The 21,954-nt window shown below is 39.1% G+C and overlaps 1 protein-coding gene across 2 annotated transcripts in view; it reads right to left on the reverse strand.

Annotated features, from left to right (window-relative positions):
* The window catches only part of LOC111145251 (dedicator of cytokinesis protein 10), a 294,365-nt gene that overhangs the window by 168,275 nt on the left and 104,136 nt on the right, over positions 1–21,954 (reverse strand). For both annotated transcript variants that reach the window (XM_022500052.1, XM_022500044.1), the window contains exon 2: positions 12,119–12,238. In XM_022500052.1, coding sequence (XP_022355760.1) covers positions 12,119–12,238 — 120 coding nt within the window. The remainder of the gene's footprint in view (positions 1–12,118; positions 12,239–21,954) is intronic.

Consider the following 21,954-nt stretch of genomic DNA (forward strand, 5'->3'; position numbering starts at 1 on the left):
GATGATATGATACTTTATGTGGAAAATCCAAAAGACTCCACTCCAAAACGGCTAGAACTCATACAGGAATTCGGTAAAGTGTCAGGATATAAAATCAATGTGCAGAAATCAGTTGCATTCCCTTACACCAAAAGCAAGACAGAAGAAAGAGAAATTAAGGAGTCAATCCCATTTACAATTGCACCCAAACCATAAGATACCTATGAATAAATCTAACCAAAGAGACAAAGAATCTGTACTCAGAAAGCTATAAAGTACTCGTGAAAGAAATTGAGGAAGATGGAAAGAAATGGAAAAACTTTCTATGCTCATGGATTGGAAGAGGAAATACTGTGAAAATGTCTATGCTACCTAAAGCAATCTATACATTTAACACAATCCCTATCAAAATACCATTCATTTTTTCCAAACAATGGAACAAATAATTCTAAAATTTATATGGAACCAGAAAAGACCCTGAAGAGCCAGAGGAATGTTGAAAAAGAAAACCAAAGTTGGGGGCACCTGGGTGGCTCAGTGGGTTAAAGCCTCTGCCTTCAGCTCAGGTCATGGTCCCAGGGTCCTGGGATCGAGCCCCACATTGGGCTCTCTGTTCAGCAGGGAGCCGCTTCCCCGCTCTCTCTGTCTGCCTCTCTGCCTACTTTAAAAAAAAAAAAAAAAGAAAACCAAAGTTGGTGGCACCACAATTCCAGTCTTCAAGCTCTATTACAAAGCTATAATCATCAAGAGAGTATGGTACTGGCACAAAAACAGACACATAGATCAATGGAACAGAATAGAGAGCCCAGAAATGGACCCTCAACTCTATGGTCTACTAATTTTTGACAAAGCAGTAAAGAATGTCTGACGGAAAAAGATAGTCTCTTCAACAAATGGTGTTGGGAAAATTGGACAGCCACATGCAGAAAAATGAAACTGGACCATTTCCTTACACCACACACAAAAATAGATGCAAAATGGATGAAAGACCTCAATGTGAGACAAGAATCCATCAAAATCCTTGAGGAGAACACAGGCAGCAACCTCTTTGACCTCGCCACAGCAACTTCTTCCTAGAAACATCACCAAAGGCAAGCGAAGCAAGGGCAAAATGAAATATTGGGACCTCATCCAGATCAAAAGCTTTTGCACAGCACAGGAAACAGTCAACAAAACCAAAAGACAACTGACAGAATGGGAGAAGATATTTGCAAATGACATTATCAGATAAAGGGCTAGTATCCAAAATCTATAAAGAACTTTTCAACTCAACACCCAAAGAACAAATAATCCAATCAAGAAATGAGCAGAAGGCATGAACAGACATTTCAGCAAAGAAGACATCTAAATGGCCAACAGACACATGAAAAAGTGCTCAACATGATCCGGCTTCAGGGGAATACAAATCAAAACCACAGTGAGATACCACCTCACACCAGTCAGAATGGCTAAAATTAACAAGTCAAGAAATGACAGATGTTGGTGAGAATATGGAGAAAGGGGAATCCTCCTACACTGTTGGTGGGAATGTAAGCTGATGCAGCCACTTTGGAAGATAGTATGGAGGTTCCTCAAAGAGTTGAAAATAGAGCTACCCTCTGACCCAGCAATGAAACTACTGGGTATTTACCCAAAAGATACAAATGTAGTGGTCCAAAGGAGCATGTGCACCTGAATGTTCATAGCAGTAATGTCCACAACAGCCAAACTATGGAAAGAACTAGACATCCATCAACAGATAAATGGATAAAGAAGATGTGGTGTGTATATATACATACACACACACACACACACACATACATACCATGGAATACTATGCAGCCATCAAAAGAAATGAAATCTTGCCATTTGCAATGATGTGGATGGAACTAGAGGGTATCATGCTAAGCGAAATAAGTCAACCAGAGAAAGACAATTATCATATGATCTCTCTGATATGAGGAATTTGAGAGGGAAGGCTGGGGGTCATGGGGGCTCGGGAGGGAAAAAATGAAACAACATGGGATTGGCAGGGAGACAAACCATAAGAGACTCAATCTCGGGAAACAAACTGAGGGTTGCTTGGGGGCAGGGGCATAGGGATAGGGTGGCTGGGTTTTGGACATTGGGGAGGGTATGTACTATGGTGAGTGCTGTGAAATGTGCAAGCCTGATGATTCAAAGACCTGTACCCCTGGGGCAAATAATACCTTATGTGTTAATTAAAAAAAAAATAAAAAACAATAGTTGCTCTCAAATACTGTATGTCTGATTGAGAGTAGAGTAACACGACTCAAATGCGGACTTATTTTGTAGCTGTATCTGGTGCCCCACTAAGATCACTATGGTATGATACCACCAGGAGAAGACTGAGCTGGTTTAAGAAAATTTTTGTTTCCTTAGTGGTAAGTTTCTGATATCTGGATTCAGGTTTCCAATAATAATGGTCACATAGCTACTTGATTCACGAATGTCATACAGTAAAGATAGAGCCCCTTATGCAATGTATGAGATTGGAAATTCATTCAGGTTGGGGCTTTTAAAAAAGGAACCATAGGTATAATGGCTAGGAGTGATTCCTGATGACCTCTAGTTATGAAATGATGTTGGTTCTTAATAAGACAACTGAGTCTTAATAACCCTCATGTAATCATGTGATAAATCTAAACCATTATTTTACAAGTTGCATTATTTCCCATTTGCACAGAATACACAGGTATAAGAAAAGGCATACATGTATAATGAACGTCTATGACATGCTAGTTATCTCAGTTATATTTTGCTGTGCTTCTGGAGAATTTGGCTGAAAAAGAAGGCCTCCATAAGGTTTCAGCTTTAAGAATTGTGGCCTTTCCACTCACGATTCTTGAAGGTGTCTCCACTGAAGCAAAGATAAATTGATCAAATAAGAAGAGAAGTATGCAGTCATATTTGTTGAGGGTATTAATATGGTTGCAGAGAACTTCTTTTCTGAGAATTAGATGCTTTCAGACCACTACAAATTGTCTTGGCCACAGAAGACTTCCTGTTCTTTTTTACAAACCTTCTGGTCGACAATTAGTGGAGCTCAATTGCATGAAATGGATCCGAAACAGCACTGGAACTCGGCCAAGCTCCTCTTGGTGGTAGAATTTTATAAAGGGCTTACTGTCCAGAGATTAGGCATTTGGAAATAAAAACTGTCATTTTATTTATGCAATGAGGCATGCAGTTCTAATGTTTGTAATTTCAGGTCCATGATACTCAGACATTTTTAACTACCACCATGACACTTTCTGATTCCTTCCACCCTTTAGCGGGTAGTCTCTGTGGCTTTGACACAGCCACCATTCTGCTGGCTGAAGTGACCACAGAAGACTTTGTTTGAAGCACATCACGGCCATTTCTCAATTGGCCAAAGGCCACTGGTCAAAGTCTTTAAAAAAAAAAAAAAAGCTGCTTTTCTTATCCTGGAGCAAAAGCCTCCTCTGACAGTACTGTAGATCCCAGCTGCTTAAAAAGAACAAAAATGATGGTGTTTATAGTAATCAATCAGTCTGAAACTGGAGAATTCAACAAGCCTTATAGTTAAGACATTTCACAATCAATTCCACCTAAAAATGTGTGTAAAAGTGATCTTCACCTAAATTTTTCAAGACACTGATATGGCCTTATACTCTGGTAGAGTAGACACTTGTCCTTGAACAGGAGCCTTTGCAAGTTGCTTGAAAAACACCTTTTATTACATTCAGAAGAGTACTGTTGTGGTTTTTGTTTTATTTAAGTATGTGAGAATATCACTTTAATACCTTTGTTGTGCTCACCCTCTCGATAATTTCCTCTTTATTCATTCATTTGTTTATTATTTTTTAAAAATTTGAATATAGTTGATGCACAATTTACATTAGTTTCAGGAGTACAACATAGTGACTTGACAACTCTATACGTTATGCTATGCTCAGCGTAGCTACCATTTGTCACCACACCGCACTATTACAATACTGTCGATTATATTCCCTATGCTGAACCTTTTATCATTGTTGACTCATTCATTGTGCTTTAAGGGAAGGACTTTCTTGTTTTGCTGAAGTTAAATTGTATGGGAAATGCACAAATAGTGAGCAGTTGCCCATAACTGGATAGTTGTCATCATCTAGCCAAGTCAAGCTAGAACTTATCTATCACAGTATTTAATAAGTTAAGTAGGGAGCACCTGGGTGGCACAGTTGGTTAATTGTCTGACTCTTGGTTGTGGCTCAGGTTGTGATCCCAGGGTCACGAGATCAACCCGCAGGGAGACAACATGAGAATTCTATTAGTGCGAAGTCTGCTTAAGACTTTCTCTCCCTCTGCCCCTCCACTCTGCTCTCTTTCTTTATCTCTCAAGTAATAAGACTGTAAGTAGGGAAGTTTGGGGACCTGGTTCAAGTTTTTTACTCTTAGATTGGTAAACCACCGAGCAAGTCATTTCATTTCATGTGTGTGTGTGTGTGTGTGTGTGTGTGAGAGAGAGAGAGAGAGAGAGAGATTCATTTTTCATTTTGCAGGCTCCAAAATGTGTCTTGTCTCCTCTGAAGAGGTAGGGATGATACATTTTACATATGGGAAAATGTGAACATTCATAGAGCACAGTGCTCCAACAATATACTTATTACACCTTCCCTTGGCAAGTACTCAGAGGTTGTGGTCTGAGCTCTCTTTCCAGGGAGGCACAGAGAACGAGCCTGCTTGGTGTGAGGCCTGTGGACATGACCCCATGACGGGCAAGGCCTGCCACCAGCTAACCTGCTTACAGCCAACCCAACATGCATCTTTGCATATGGCTGCTCACATTCCTTCTTCTGCACTGGACTCATTCTTGCACAAACCCTGTCCATGCTCCTCTTCCTCTCAGAAAAATCCTTGCTTTTTCTTGTTCTTTTCTAACCTGAGGCTAAGTATTAAGTGCCATCTCCTTCTGAAAATCTTCTCTAATTTATCCAACACACATTTTCTCTGCTCTGATCTCTAAAGTTTATTGTCTGTATCATACATGAAGTCTGCAGCTCCATTCTGGAATATTTTAGATTCAAAATCTCTGCTAGTAATTAATTCAACATCTCTCTCTCTTTCTCTCTCCCCCCCCATATATACATATATTTCTTGTTATATATATAATATTATATGTATGTTGCTGATATATAAGCAAGACATGTTAAATCTGCATTAGAAATAAAAGATAACAATAAATGAAATGCTTTCCCATGTTCTTTATTGTTTCTTTAGTACACCTGTTTATTCCTTTAAAAGAGTGAAGTACTTGAAAATAGACACGTATTATGATTTTTTGCACCCTATCTCTGACCATCTACATTACCCTTACATTAATGTCTAGAAAAATCCTTTCTTAAAAAATAATAGTGCTATTAGGACATAACTGGCATGCCATAGAGTTCACCCGTTTAAAATGTAGAATTCAGTGGTATATATATATATATATATATATTCACAAGGTAGTGCAGCCATCATCATTTTTTACTTTGAAATATTTTCATCATGTCCAAAAGAAACTCCATATTTCCTAGCAGTTACTTCCCGTTCTTCTTTCTTCTGAGGCCTTGGCAACTGCTAACTTCCTGTCTCTATGGATTTGCCTTTTCTGGACATTTCAGTTGGACTCCTACCATATGTGGTCTTCTGTAATTGGCTTCTGCGCTTAGCATAATGGTTTCAAGTTTCACCCATGTTGCAGTATGAATCAGTTATTTCATTCTTTTTTATGACTGAGTAATATTCCATTGTGTGGATAGACCACAGTATATTTATTCATTCATCAGTGGATGGACATTTGCACTGTTTCCACTTTGGAAACAGTTATGAATAATGCTTCTATGAACATTCATGTACCAGTCTTTATGTACATTTTTTGTGTCTATGTTCCTAGTCTGATCAAGCCCAGAGAAGTCTCCACATATTCTTACTCAACTGAAATAAGCCCTCCAGAATTCTTCACTACCACACCAATTTTCTGATGGTATCCATTGTGGGATTCAGTGAGTTAATATTTCCTCAAATAATGCATCTTATTTCTCTAAGAAGCTGCTGGCCATAAGCATGCTGTGTAGACAGAAATGTAAATTACAAGTCAAGGTGCTCGTGTTTGATTTCTGTCTTCAGAGATACACTACATCCTTGAACAAGAGCCTTTGAAAATCTCAACCTCATTAGCTTGTAAATGAGAGGAATATTAAAACTTAGAAATAACCTAGTTTGACAAAGACTGTCACTTACCTTTTAAATTGCAATTACAATTTTTCTTTCATCAACACTGTGAGCCATTTAAAGCCTTTTTAGTCTCAGAAGCCAAAAACTGAAAAGAGGTTGAGAGTTTTATAAAATGTTGAGCTGTATCTCAGTAAAGCAAGAAGAAAAACAAAACAAAACAAAACACTAATGACTCAGGACCTTTATGCTTTTCAATTTAAAATATGTTGGGGTCTTTCTGCTTCCTATCAACAAAATGACCCATGTGGTTGAGTCTGGAAATCCCCATATACCAGTTGCTTTTTAGAGCTAAAAACATACTATGGAAAGAAAAAGCCATTGGTACGTCAAGAATTCATGATTCACTCAGTAATAATAATAAGCCAATGAAAACTGCAGGATACACTGGGGAACCCAGAGACACTAATTCTGAACTACTGAGATGAAGAGGGGATTTGAGAAGATCGTGTAACTCTTCAGGCAGGCCATTTCCCATGCACAACACAGACTTTTGACTTTGAAAGTGGCACCTCCTGGTGTCAAAAGCATAACCTTTCAAGTGTCAGCGCTGTTTCTTGTTCATTTTGTTGCCCTTGATACATGCAGCTTAACTCACAGAAAGTAAGCCATGGTGCTGAGTTGAAATAGAGCAGTTTTCCTGGCGTGGGCAGTCTTGAAATGCAGGCGATCCAGTGGCCCTCCACAGTGTGGTAGCTTGCAGACCTCTGAACTTTCTTATTTAAGCTTTTGTAAGTCCGGAGGTGATTCCACATCAGGCATTCTGTATCTGTTATTCAACAGGAAACTCATTCCTGGCTTTCTCATTTTTGGTTCTGCTATTTTTTTTTTTTTTAATCAGTCTCTCCTCAAACTGAATCACTCAACACTATGATTCACTGTGTCCTTGAAACCGCTCTTTAGTTCTTGTTTTTCCTTTCTTAGTCTCCTTGCCTATTTTATGAAGCCACAATTTGGAGACTGAGTTCCTTATTTTTTTGGTCCTAAGTTTCTATTACTAACTGCTTCAGAAAGAAAGATAAGAAAAGCAAGAGTCCCAAATACAATGAATGAAGTAGCTCATGTTTTTCAAATGAAAGAGGTAAGAAATCCACCTAAGACTGTTTATTCTTAGTGATTCACTATGATGCAAAATGTCCCAAAGATCACAATGCCTGCTCCCAGGACCCACGCACTGGATGTGCCAAGAAAATGGGAAATGCTTTTACTTCAGTTCCTTTACCAGGAAGAAGACGATTTTTAACTCAATGTTCCATAATCTTCATGAAAGCTCACGACCCTCACATTGTGTTGGGTACTTAAAATACAGATAGAAACTGATTTCTCCCATGCCTAGTAACAGAAAGCAGGTACATTATGGGGTACAGAAAGGAAATCAGCCTCTGTTGATAGTGGCTATGTGGCAGGCACTGTACCAGCTGAATGAGCTTCTGGAGAAGGGGATCATGATCTTAGTGCTGTTTTCCTAAGGTGATATGCTGGGTTGTGTCGAAGAGGAAAGTATCACATTAATGATCACTTTCCTCCTCATCAAACAAAACCAATTACTTCACTCTATACTAAAATTCCACTTTGGAATTTTTGGTTCCTAAAAGTACTCAAAGAATTAAAGGTATATTCTAAAATAACAATCCACATGTTTCTGAAAGATAATTCATGAAATAAATGTTAATTTTCCACCTGCTTTGTGCCAAGTGCCACTCTAGCTGCTGGGGGAAGGGGGTCTCCCAGTGATCAAAACAGAACACATCTCCGTCCTGCTCGAGCGTACACCCTCATGGTGAGGAATGAGTGACAGAGGAGAGAAAAAGCAAACTGAAGTCCTTCTAGGTTTGACAGGGCTAGAAAGAAAAGAAAAATGGGGGTCATAAAGGGACACTACATGGTTGGAGTCATGGATGCTTCCTTGGACAGGTAGCATTTGAATTGAATTATGAATGAAAAACAGGGATCCATTGTGCAAGAGAGCAGACTGGCCCTGACACAGGGGATGAGCTTGGCAAGTTCAGGGAACCTTAGAGAATGCTAGGTATCCATGCAGTGACAAAGGGAAACAGGGTGGGGAGATAAAGGCTCTGAGGTCATGCAGAACCAGGTGATGGGGACAATGGTGACATGTTGGTTTGACACTGAACGCAATGGGAAACCATTGGAAAATTTTAACTAGAGCTGTGGCATTCATTGCCTGATTTGTATTTCTAAAACTTCCTTTAAATGAGGGCAAAGGAAGAGGGCAGGAAGACTGGTTAAAAGCTACTTTTGGGGATCTAGACAAAAAAGGATGTGGTGGTTTGGGTCGGCAGGGTGAGTAGGGAGAAACACTGCCCGAATCCTGTCTTGGTAGAAAATAATTTCCTGTAAGGTGTATTAAATAACAGTGGAAGCCCCTGTTTCTTGGTATGTCTCAACCATAAGAAGCCAGGATTCTTAATCAGCTTTTATTTTCATCCATATTAGGGTGCACACTCCTTAAATACAGGGCTTTTGCTTTTCTTGCCTGCCTCACTTATCTGGGAAGTGCAGTTCTATATTCAGTGCTTCGTGGGTACAAAATAAATATTGATTAAACAAAGCCAGTAATGAATCAGGTCTGCCTCAAGTGGGGATGCTTGGTAACATGCAAACATGGAAGTGAGCTGGATTCTCTCACCTGTAGGGCACAGCCGGGCTTGGGGCGTTTGGAGGGAGGGTGGGAAGTTTGGAGCTTCTCCCCTCCTTCCATTCTGTGATGCCCCAGGGATGGGGGTGATCACTCTATTACCACTTCCCACTGGGTGAGCAGAGACTGTCCACACACATCCCAGGTAATCCTTACCCATTGCTCAAAAAGAAGCCTGGGAAATGATACTCAACAGGGAGCTTTCTTTTGGCGAGAATCACTCTTGACAGGAGACATGGGCTGTGGATTAGTAGACAGTGGCAGAGGACGTTTAAGGAAGGGTCTTTACTCCATACAGAGGGAGATGAAACCCCCCACAAATGAACCCAGGTTCATTCGTGATGGCAGAGCTGCTACAACTCTTTCCTTAAAGGGTCAGGTTGTAAATCTTGTAAGGCCCTCTATCTCTGCTACAATCCTGTGGGGTGTCATGAAAGCAGCCACTGACAATAGGTAGAAGAATGGGCATCACTGTGTTCAAATAAAACTTTATTTATAGATAATAAAACCTGATTTCAAATAATTTTCATGGCTTACAAAATATTTTTTTGCCTTCAACGATTTACCCAGTTGTAGAAAATATAATAAGGTAGTTTAAAAACAACAACAACAACATAAAACCATACTTGAGTCATGGGACAGACAAAAATAAGCGGCAGGCCACCCATGGGCCATGGCTTATCAACTGTAGAGGAGAAATGAGGGAAAACAATCTATCCAAATTTTGTTCAGAAACTGACAACTTCACGTGGTAATAATATTGAAAACTTCATTTGTTTGTCAGATGTTTGATACACACATCTGTATGATATGACATTTTCTGATAATAAGGACGAGGTGGCATCCAATATCTCTTGAGTACCTGTTAATTGAGAACTACTCTCCCACAGCTGGTCTCCTAGCTTCCTCCACACCCTGTTTTATATTCTCCAAGCAGAGGCCAGATGAGCTTTCAATAACATACACCAAGTTAGTTTTTGTCCTTCTTGAAACAGTCCAATGACTTGCCACTTGCATTTGGAATAAGACGCAAGTGCCTCATCTTGCCTTTGCCAGACCTTGTCTCCTCTCTGCCCACTCTCTCTGTCCAGAGCCATCCAGGGCCTTTGCAGAGACTTCCTTCAGCCCAAGACATGCCATATTTCCTCAGGTTTTAGCATGGTTGGTCTTCCTTGGAAATTCCAAACTCAGTTCACATGTCACCTCTTTTCTATGACCTGATCCTGTTTGATTTTCTTCCTAGAACTGGTCTTCATCTCAATTATCTGGTTAATTAACTTGTTTACTTATTTTTGCCTGATTCATATGACTGAAAGGTAAGCTCCATTAAAACCAGGCAATTTCTGTCTAATCACTGCTCCTTCCTTCCCCAGTCTGAGACTTATGTCTAACATTCAGTATCATATGTTACAAATTTGGTGAATGAATAAATGGAGAAAATAGCCTGAAGATGAGAGAATGTTATATTGAGGATTATGCTAGTATTTTACCCATTGACAATGAAGGTGCCTGTGATGACAGCATTAGGGTTTGAGCAGGGGAGGAAGACTATGACCTTGAGATGTACAAGGAGTAGATTCTGGAAAGACCCTTGAGCAATCCTAACATGATTTTCCTTCATTTTGAAGGCAAGGGGGGTGGCCACAGAGGGTGTTGAGCAAAGGACCGGAGGAGGAAAGAATTCAGTGTATTTATTGGAATATTCACTTCTGGAAAACAAAGAAGCATGTATGCTATTATATGCTCTGTTCACACCATTAAGGAAGACAAAGGTCCTAGAGTAATCAGACAATTTTTAACTTAAATGATTGTGAAAAGATGCCAGAATATGAATTTAAATTCAGTGCAATTGTTACACCCATCCACTCTCTTCTGAAACTGGGGGAATTTGGAGTAGCTTTTGTCATATATCTGGATGACAGAGCTAGAAGAAAATGTCTCCAAGTTTCAAGGATTTTTGTATTGTCTGGCAGAAAGAGTCTGTTCATAAAGTTTTTTCTTCAGTATGAAAGAAAGTGAGGGTGTGGAAGTAAAAATAAATAAATAAATAAAATGTGGCTCAACTTTGTGCTTGCAGTTCAAGCCCTGGTGGTCTAAACCACGGAAATGACATTTCTGCATGAGCCCAGCCTCTCTTAAAGTGTGTCAACCAGTAAAGTAGGACCTGTGTAAAAATCTGAAAAACAAATTAGGAGAGTTCCTTTTTTCCTTCCTATGAATCTATCTCCTTTCTTCCATCATTCTCTATACTTGGAACAGAAAATGGTGAACTTCCATTTCATCTACTTTCTTTTTTAGTAATCCATGGAGGAAGGTGAAAATAATTAACCTTAGAAACCAGAAGCCAGATCTGCCCCAAAAGTAAGAGGAAAGAATGGGAGTGTGAGGCTGTTTAAAGAAGCATGAGCATGAGGCCCCAGAAACTCAGCAGAGGTTACCATGGACAGTGGTTACTTCCCAGAGTTACCCTGGAGCTACCTTTTCATTGGCTTTAAGATATTTATTTGTGATATCTGAACACCATTCTTTTAGGAAAAGACAAGAAAGGTCACCATCTGCTCATTGAGATCTCCATTTACACAGATATTTCCTAACAATGTAAAAATGTTTGAGATGACCACAAATGGAATGCTGGAGACATGCGAGTGCTCATCAGCCATAAATTTACTGTGTTTGTTTCCAATTCCACAATGAACTGCCTTTTTATTCATTCCCCCTACGATCTTCAGGAGCATTCCACATGCCAGAAAGCACTGTCTTCAGATCACAAATCTTTCCATGAAGATGTGTTGGCCTCTCTTTCTTTGCCCGCAAGCCTTACCAGTTCCTTACCAAAGGACAGCCAAGATTAAGGGTGATTTTTAAGAATTGCATGTTCTGTGCCAAGAGATTCCTCCCTCTGCCTTTGGCTGGTTTCACTCGCTTGGAAGCTTTCAGATAGAAATGGGTGAGAGAAGAAGTGCTCTGTGAGGCTAGGTACCCAGACTTTGGTATGGACACGGGTACCACCTGGAACCAGCAGTACCCTGTGCATCTCCCACCCCAAAGGCCACTGTGGAAATTTCAGCTATGCCAAGACCTTGGACATTCTCTATTGGCGGATGTGGCTTCCCACTACAGTGACTATGATGTAGGGTAGCCACAAGAAAGAGTACCGCCCAACCTGAATCTATAAGGGAAGACAGTGACCTGACTGGAGAGGATCTTTTATCATCTCTGGGGCTGTCCCAAACTTAGATGGCTTGGAAAAATAACACTTACTGAAAAGTCATCACTGGGGAAGAACAGAAGATCTTGAAGGGGATCATTCCGATAGGTCTTTTCAAGTTCTTCAATGACAGTTTCATAATCCAAAGGCTCAAGGAGCCTGGGCTTTTCGTGCTGTGGAAAAAGAAAATATGACATTAACCACTGACACACATAATTTTGCTTCTTCTCAACGCATGGTTGAATTTCGCTTCTTAGCTACCAAGGCTTTGACATGATGCAGTCCTTCCAGTAGAGTCACAGAGACTCCAGGCATTTAGAGCAAAGCCACATAACTATTATTTCCAGATCTGAAATAATATGAAAAGATCCTGAAATACTTGACTTCTTGCTCAGTAATTCAAGCTGTTCTCACTGAGCTCCCAAAGCTCATGCTATTCAGCCAAACACACCCGCTGAATTATGTGAACTTTATCTTTGTCAGTTTGAAGAAAAGTCCTCTGCTTGCTTGCTATAGTATTATGATCATCAACAGTTTTGCTGAATTAGATCCTTCCTTGTGAGGTTTACTTGGATCTATTTTAAAATGTTGGCTCCCCATTAGCAAGGAAAGTATCACGGGCTGTCTTCATTGTCCCTGAAGCATGGATCCTGTGTCAGGATTAATTGTTTGGCTCTCTGCTTCTTTGCCACAACAGAGAGAAACTGGGTAATTCTCTAACAGGGTTGAACAATGCAGCTATTATGGATGCATTGTGGTGGAAATGGAGAAGAGTCTGAAAAATTAGCCAGATGATCACATGGCCTTAAAATCTGGAAGCCAAGATGAGAGGCACTTCCCTCAAAGAAATGGCCTATAGCACCAAATGATGAATGCCAGAGGGGAAAAAGGTGTGATGGTAGCATTACAAGGCTGATGTGTTTACTCCAAACGTGAAAAAAATGGGTTCCCAAATACAGAATAAAACATTGCAAAACAGAAAATCAAGGACACAGTCTTGAATTCCCTTGCCCTTTGATGAAATATGTGTACAACTTAAGTGACAAGGGATGGTCTTTGAGATTATTTGGGGGCTGTAAGGAGCTGGAGTGGTCACCATGAACTTTGGAGGCTAAGGGGGAATCTCATAAATGGAAAAAACTTTTTTTTTTTCTCTAGCACGTCAATGCCATCAACAGTTTCCTGTTGACCTCACCCCTCACCAGTCTGCAGAGCACAGAGGTTTAGTTTTGATTTCTAAGACCTTCTTTGGAAGATCTCTGCTGGTGAGGCCCTAGAAACTTCCATGAACATTTTAATAATTGCTAACTGACTCCTCTAAGTAGCAATAGATGTTTTTTCCAAATGTAAACAAAATCAAAAACAAGATATGACATCATGGACCACTAACAAGAACTTCCATGTACTTTCAGCATTAAAACAAAACAGAACAAACCCATTTTATAATGCTTAAGTACTCTAAAGATGATGTACGGTGAATATTCTCTCTGGAGTGGCCCGTCGAGTAAGACTGCCAGACTTAGCAAATAAAAAACACAGGACTCCATGTAATTTTTGGAGGAAAGATGTTTATTTGTCCCATACAACCTCTTTGGGTAAAGAGCTGTGTGAAGTGTTCACTGTTTCGTAGCACAAGACACAGAGACACTATGGCATGAATCAGGTAATTAAAAAAAAGTCCTAGAATCCCTGCCTTTTGACTTGATTCTTCTATGTAGATTTATTTTAAGTTCTGATTCCCTATTTTCCCAGGCCAAGGTTGATCTCAAGGACCACAGACTCATGGCTCATGAGGCAAATGCAGGCTCCAGATGTTAGATTTGGCTTTATTTTAGTTTATTTTTAGTTGGCTTTGAATGTCTTCAAGTAGTGGCGATTCAGTGGAGCTCAGCTACGGACCTCAGTGCTCTGTCTCTAAGATCTCTTACCCTGTAATGTCACATGCTGCTCCCTCAGACCTTCAAGTCTGAAATATGTGGCTTGTTTGGGAACCTCTATTTTTTCCCTCCTTCTTTTAATATTGTGTTTGTGCATGAAATGTAGCAAATGAACCATAGATTTGGTTGGTTATGTCCATTTCCCTCACTGGTTCTCCAGTTTACAGATGTTGTTGCCCTTCAGCACTCACATACCAATAGCCCTTAATGTAACTACCAAGACTTTCTTCTCGCTGTCCTCATTTCGACATGAACAGGACTGTGAGAGTGTCACTTGTTATTAGTATGTGTTGCAATTTATGGGTTTAAAAGCAAATGACAGAATATGTTTTCAGGGGCCTTTTTCCATCCTGTTCTCACTCTCCTTTTAATTTTATCTCCCTTAGTTGCAATGTGACCATTAATATCAAGCTGGAGTCAAGAAGACCTTCAGAGAAGATGTTTCGGGGGGCCCACACTCTACCTAGAATTAGCCCCACCTCAATTAGTACAATGGGAAAATCAGAGCTCTCAAGTCACAGGTTGTTAATAAAACCGTAGAGAAATTAAATCCCCACCTCTCCTTGATGCACCTAATAAAAGGCATAGCCTAAAAACTTCTGCTGGAAGGTATATTTTTATTAAATCATTTAAGGCTAGGACATATCAGCCAATCAGTGGATGACATTTATTAAGCTTTTCCTGTTTAAATGTTGCGCTTAGCTTATTTTGTCATAGGGCTGCAAAACCTAGCAGGGCTGCTTCAAATCATGCATCAATTTTTTGACTTCTGAGGGACAGATTAGTAAAGTTCTATCTTCCCAGGAAATGTGTAGTCAAGGTGTAGCATTCAAAGATTTTATTTAATTATTTGTCAGAGAGAGAGAGGGAGAGAGAGCAAGCACAGGCAGACAGAATGGCAGGCAGAGGCAGAGGGAGAAGCAGGCTCCCTGATGAGCAAGGAGCCTGATGCGGGACTCGATCCCAGGACGCTGGGATCATGACCTGAGCCGAAGGCAGCTGCTTAACAACTGAGCCACCCAGGCGTCCCAAGGTGTAGCATTCAAAACATCTGGTGTTTCATAATTTTGTGGATATGAGGTTTAAAAATGAAAATAACAATGATGTACTCCGTAGCACCTAGGGCCTGGGATTTGGCTATGCTTAGCACGAAGGCTTTATGCATCTGTGATGGTGAGGGTTTAGGTCATGTGATGAGTAGTTCTCTCTGGAGCAAGAGAGCTGACTCTCTGTGTTTTGGTCAAAGAGACACATGTATATGAGCATGGTGGAATCAGTTAATTTCTCACTATGGCTCCTTGCAGAGATGTCGAGCAAAAATGAGAGCTAAGTAGCATTGATTTATAGCTTTAGAACAGTTGGATTGTCCCTCCTGAATTTAATGTGCCTCTTTCTTTTGGAAATACACCAACTGGGCTAAGGCGTGTGCCAAGATTACCCTGAATTGGATTGGATTTTTATAGTGCTTTTTACTCCTGCTCTCTCTCAGATGACTAATGAATTTCATTAGCTGTTCTAAAATTGCTCCAGGCATGGGAAAAGGCACCCACCAATACCTGTTATCATGCAGCGGAGCTGTGTTGCACTGCAGTGGTAACGGGCCCTGTTCTTCTCATAAATATTGAGGGATTTGTTTGATCTACTTTCTCAAATCCTCAGCTCTCCTCCAATTCAACTTCTCAGCAGAAGAATGGGCTCCTGTCACAAAAACAAAGGCTTTCCTTCCTTCTTCTTATTCTACAACTTCTCATGGAATGTCAACACAATATCTAACTCCTAGAGTTGGTAAACCTGCCATCTTAGTAATAACCCAGGCTGTCAAGAGTCGTTTAATTTGGTTTGAAGGAGCAGATTGTGCCTTAGCTAAAGACGCAAATTTCAAGGACATAGTATACTGTTGCAAGGATCTGAATTAATTTCATAATTATAATTCAAAATCAAATGGGTGAAGAAATGATGACTGAAGATCTCAGCATTTGAAAGTGTCTAACAATGACAAGTAAAATAACTAAATTATCAACCTAGACTTTTCTCCAGAATAGAAGTACAATTTAACTAAGAAATAAACTAGACCACCCAGCCTTATTTTAGGGGAGTCCAAAGTAAAAAGTGGAGGGTGATTATAAGTGTTTTATGCTGAGATGAACAGAGTGTAACATTTACTCTGGAACCAGAACCCTTGGTGTTCTAGCTCTGGAATTGCTGCTTTTGGGCAATGGAATGTTGGACATGTTAATTAGAATCTCTGTGCCTTAGTTTCTAATCTGTAAAATGGACATCTTAGTAGGAGCTATGTTATAGTATTAAATGAGGTAATATAGGGTATACTTTTAGAATAGCACCAAACCCATAGTACTAATTCCATAAGTGTTAAGTATAGTCTGTGAGTTTAAATTTCCCTTAGTCATGAATTTAAAGCACTTAAATTGTAAATTTAATGTGTATAAAGAGCAAAGAGGAGGCATTCAATAAATATTTGAGTAAAAAAGTTGACATCTTTTCACCCAGGAATTCCTTTTTTGAGACTGTATTTTAAAGAAATAACTACACATACAAGCCAAGACGTATAAATGTATGTCTTTGCAATATTATCTTTGGAACAAGATGGAGAAAAAATATCGACCTTAATCCAAGAGGGATAAGGAAGGCAGGCAGGATGGTGGAGGTCATATCCCCAAAGTGAAGACACTAGAGCTGTTGCTCAAAAACAATGGTTCCCCAAAAAGTTAAAAACAGAACTACCCAATGACTCAGCAATTTCACTATTAGGTATTTATCCAAAGGATACAAACATAGTGATCTAAAGGGGCACATCCACCCCAATGTTCATAGCAGCAATATCCACAATAGCCAAACTATGGAAAGGGCCCAGATGTCCACAGATAGATGAATGGATAAAGATGTGGTGTATATATACAGTGGAATATTACTCACTCATCAAAAAGAATGAAATCTAGCTATTTGCAATGACATTTCTGGAACTAGAGGGTATTATGCTAAGCAGAATAAATAGTCAGAGAAAGAAAAATACCATATGATTTCATTCATATGCAGAATTTAAGAAACAAAACAGAGGATCATAGGAGAAGGGAGGGAAAAATAAGATAAAAACAGACAGGGAGGCAAACCATAAGAGACTCTCAACTATAGGGAACAAACTGAGAGTTGCTGGAGGGGAGGTTGGTGAGGGGAAGGGGTAACTGGGCATTAAGGAAGGTGCTTGATGTAATGAGCACTGGGTGTTCATGTAACTGATGAACCACTAAATTCTACCCCAGAACTAATAATATACTGTATATCGACTAAACTGAATTTAAATTAAAAAAATTTTAAAACCAGTGATTGATATTTATTTCTCAGACTTGTGTGTAGTGGACAGAGGCTTACTGTTGTAATGGTCTTTGGAAAGGACATTGGAAATAGGATGTGGATTAAAACATACTAATGGGGGCGCCTGGGTGGCTCAGTGGGTTAAGCCGCTGCCTTCAGCTCAGGTCATGATCTCAGGGTCCTGGGATCGAACCCCGCATCGGGCTCTCTGCTCTGCGGGGAGCCTGCTTCCTCCTCTCTCTCTGCCTGCCTCTCTGCCTGCTTGTGATCTCTGTCTGTCAAAAAAAAAAAAAAAAAAAAAAAACCATACTAATGAATGATTGTGTAGTATCTTTCTTTGTTTCCTCCTTGTAACTCTTCAATTATTTAGTAAAGGTAGTAATGATGTTTTGAATATGTTTGGCTTTCGAGGGGAAAATGTGAGAAGGCTGCAGTCTGTGATCAAGATGTCCAAGAAGACAAGCATGTCTACAAAAGGAGAAACAATGATTCTAGATGCACACATATTGTGATTTGAAAGACTGAGTCCAAAACACTTCAGTCTCTAAGAGGTAGTGAAGTCTGAAGGACAAGACCCGCTAAAAATGGGAAATAATAAATCACTGAGGCTAAGGAATGATTAGGAAATTATGGTACATCCATTCTAAGAAACAGTACATGGACATTACAACTGGACTTTTGGGAAGTTGGTAATAAGAAGCAAAATTGGTTATGTATTATTATTAAATAAAAGTGGGAATAAATATTGTACACTGGAATTTAAACTTAATCTGCACAATATCTAAACAATTTAAAGAAAGATTAGAGATATAGCTCTAAATGCTATTAGTTATTTATATTTGGATGGGAGATGACATTTAGGATTTTACTATTTTGCCTTCTCAAATTTTCCAAATTTTTCTGTAACAAACATGTATTGCTTTCATTGTGGTGAAAAAATGAACTAGGTCTTTCAAAACTATCATGCCTCCATGGAAACACTGGGGAATTATTTGATTTTAAAACTGTTTACCCTTGGAAGATCCACCAGAGAGGAAAAGTAAAAAAATCACAGTGGGGACTTCACATGGAATTTCAACTAGGAACAGCTTCAAGTAATTAAAAAAGATATATAAAACACTGGGGAAAGAAGACTGGGGAAAATAATTACAGATTATGTATGTGGTCCTAGAATCGAATGTCAGCAAAAAAGAGAAGAACAATTAGCAATGTATTAACTAAAGTATTTTGAGCTCTGTAGGGAACCTCAGACATCTGCTAAGTTACTTAAACATCTCTGTGCATTGGTCATTGTGGCAAAAGAATAGAAGTCAGAATCTCTAGTTGGAGGGTCACAGTGTTTTACCTACCAGCTATGTAACTGGGACAAGGTATTTAAGTTGTGCTTGAGTGAGGTTGATTTAAATGAGTCAAAGGGCAACTTCCTGTTTGCGGCAGTGTTATTACAAGGATCAGGGAGATGAAGTATGGGGGTGGGGGGAGTAAGTGAACCAATAAATGCCAGACAAATATAGAGATTTGTCTTTACTGAAAAGGACTGAAAATTACCCCACACATTTTAGTCAAAAGCATATAACAAAAAAACAAGTCAAACCAACCAACCAGTTAAACTCATTACACTAAATTTGTCTTCATGTACCAGAAACTGTGGTACATGTTTCTATATTTATTATCTAAATTTCCTTTAAAAAAAAGCTCTTAATTTCTAGTGATTCTGTGGAAGCAAAAGAAGTAGTAACATAAGGAAAATACTGACATTTTTTTTTTAAAAAAGGGCAATGTCTTTTCTGTGAATCTCTTGAAGTCTGGCTGCTCTACCCCTCAAAGGAAAAAGAAAGGGGGGGCGCCTCAGTGGCTCAGTGGGTTAAAGCTTCGGCCTTCAGCTCTCGTCATGATCTCAGGATCCTGGAATCAAGTCCCGCATCGGGCTCTCTGCTTGGCAGGGAGCCTGCTTCCTCCTCTCTCTCTCTCACTGCCTGCCTCTCTGCCTACTTGTGATCTCTGTCAAATAAATAAATAAAATCTTTAAAAAAAAAAAGGAAATCTACCTAAATCACATATATCAACACATGAAGGTGACTTTGAAATTCTACCTTTTACTTTCCTTGAGAGATAGCTGAGAAAATATTTTGTTATTTATACTTCTGGATTAAAAATTATTGAATTAAAATGAGTTTAGTATTAAACTCATTGGCTTTGTGAATATAAATACCTAGAGTACAATCAGGTTGTAGATATAGAATTTCTTTCTGTAGCTCTAAGCTACATTCATGTAGGTCAAGCTTGTTGGCACTCTGAGTAAATAGGATCGCTAAGGACTAATCAGGGAAAGTGGTTGGGTGGGATGAAGAATGGAGAACCACAGCAACAGTAAATTCTTCATTTGGGGAGTCCACATATTTGTATTCTAAATTTTAAGTACAATTACGGAGCTAAGCCTTGGTTACTCACCACTGGGTGAGGGTCACTCTAGTTTGTTGATCTGAACTAGTACTATTCCTTTGGTCCTCCTTTTCAAAAAATCTGATCTTTTCAGGGAACACTATTATAAAAAAAGATTGTCCACCCTGCCTTTGAGAACTTTTATATTCTTTCTGTAACATTCAAACCCTTTGTTATGCTAGTTGAGACTTTCTCAGTCTTCCTCAATCAGCCTTGTCCTTTCCAGATATCTGTACATTTATTCTTATTTGAATATTCATGACAGAATTAATTTACATCTGAGTGCCTTCTTCAGTTTACAAAACCATTCATTTTGACTAATAATCCAGGAGAACAAACAAATAAAAGTTGATATTTACTTCAAGACCAATACAGTAGACTCTATCAAGGCATGACTTTCTAATTATTTAAACATCCTCTTCACATCTTGGCATACAGACAAGCAAAAAGCTAACAATGAAGATCCACAGGGTTTTTAGAGAAACCCTAAAAAGAATTCCAATCTCAAGATATCTAAAACAAATCTGAAACAACACAGCTGTTAACTAATTTAAGCATTATCAAGATAACTGATTGAATTTCTTAGAGGAAATAAAAATACAAATGACACATGGATTCTTGAGACCTTAACTCAATCCAGGACCCTTTGGCCTTAGTGCAATTGGAACGGAACCAACTTCCACACTATCTGTGTTTAAAATAAATGAGAAAATTGGAGAGAGCCTACACAGCTGTATCCATGTCCACAGCTGTCAGCCAGTGGTCGTGTGACAGATTAATTCAGCCTTTCATCAAAGGGAGTTTTACTGGACAACCTATCAAATGTTTGAGCTTCAGAAAACAAGACTAGCTTTCCTTACCAAAAAGGAAATGATCAAGTAAGGAATAAGCCATCTCATGGACCTTTTAACCTTCTCTCTGTCTTGAAGTACACAGTTTCATGAGAATGGAAAAACACTAGCTAAATCAAAGTTAAGAACTGTACAGCTGGGCAGGCTCAGATTAAGCTGAATTTGGAAATGGTTCCCTTGGTAACAAAAACGGACATAGATCTCAGAAGAAATCAACCAGTAGTAACATTTAAAATGTCTTAGTCCATTTCAGTGAAATGAAGCAGGTTAAAGTTGGTAAATTATAAAGCCCTTTACAAATATAAAGAAAGATAAAGTCATCACATTCAACACAAACATTATAGTTAGAAAAATCAGAACATTCCATTTTGTTAACCCTTAAAGTCATTGGGAAAACTAAGCACACCAATGAGCTTTTTAGAATCTCTGATATAAGGTGTACTTTCAAACTGACCTTTTCAGTCTTATTTTCTTTAATAAGGAAATTTGACAATATATACCTTTTAGCAGCACAACAAAATTCTCACACTTCCGTGTAGCAAATGATGGTTAAGAAAATAAGAGTGGTTGCTTCTGCATCTAACACTGGTGCTTATAAAGAAGTAGAAAATGTCCAAGAAGATCTGAATCGAATTTAATTATATGTCTAATTTGGTTTTCTAGAAACACTTGAAAGATAATAAATATCATTAAAAATACATCACAACCCAATTACAAGTCTGCCTGATAGCAGACAAAGTATTGTCTCAGAGCCAACTGCTGGGAAATTTAGATTAATTTATATGAAATCTGTGATGAAAGCTGCCACTGGCTTAACCTCTAACACTATTTTAATATGCTAACCATCACACCAATGAACTTTCAGGATGAGTGTGAGGAGTGTGTGTGTATGTGTGTGTGTGCAAATATATATATACATAAACACATACATGCCACACACATAAAAATGTAAGTAGTTCTGTCAACAACATGTGTCCTTTGTGTTCAGTAAATCTCTCCATAATGACAGTTAGTTCCTTCTTTTATTTCCTTTCTTACTTTTGGTTACTTGAGATTGAATGTGTATTCTGGGCATCTGTTGTTTTTTTTTTTTATTTTTTTTTTGGCCCAGGCAACATCCGCCCTGCTTTCTTTTTGTACTAGCAGTTTATTTGCCTCTGCAGACTTCTCTCCCCACCCCCAGTAGAGCAGGTCTTGGTGAGTCTCAGTGTGCAACTAATGGACAGTTGTGTGGGACTCTGGCCTCTTTCTGCTCAAGATTCAGGATGCTGGTGGAAAGTATTGAATGGACCTTGCTAGGATCACATGCCTTGGACCATCACCTAAGCA

The sequence above is a fragment of the Enhydra lutris genome, unplaced genomic scaffold (assembly GCF_002288905.1).
Source record: "Enhydra lutris kenyoni isolate GAN:26980312 unplaced genomic scaffold, ASM228890v2 scaffoldscaffold1, whole genome shotgun sequence".
Lineage (NCBI taxonomy): Eukaryota > Metazoa > Chordata > Mammalia > Carnivora > Mustelidae > Enhydra > Enhydra lutris.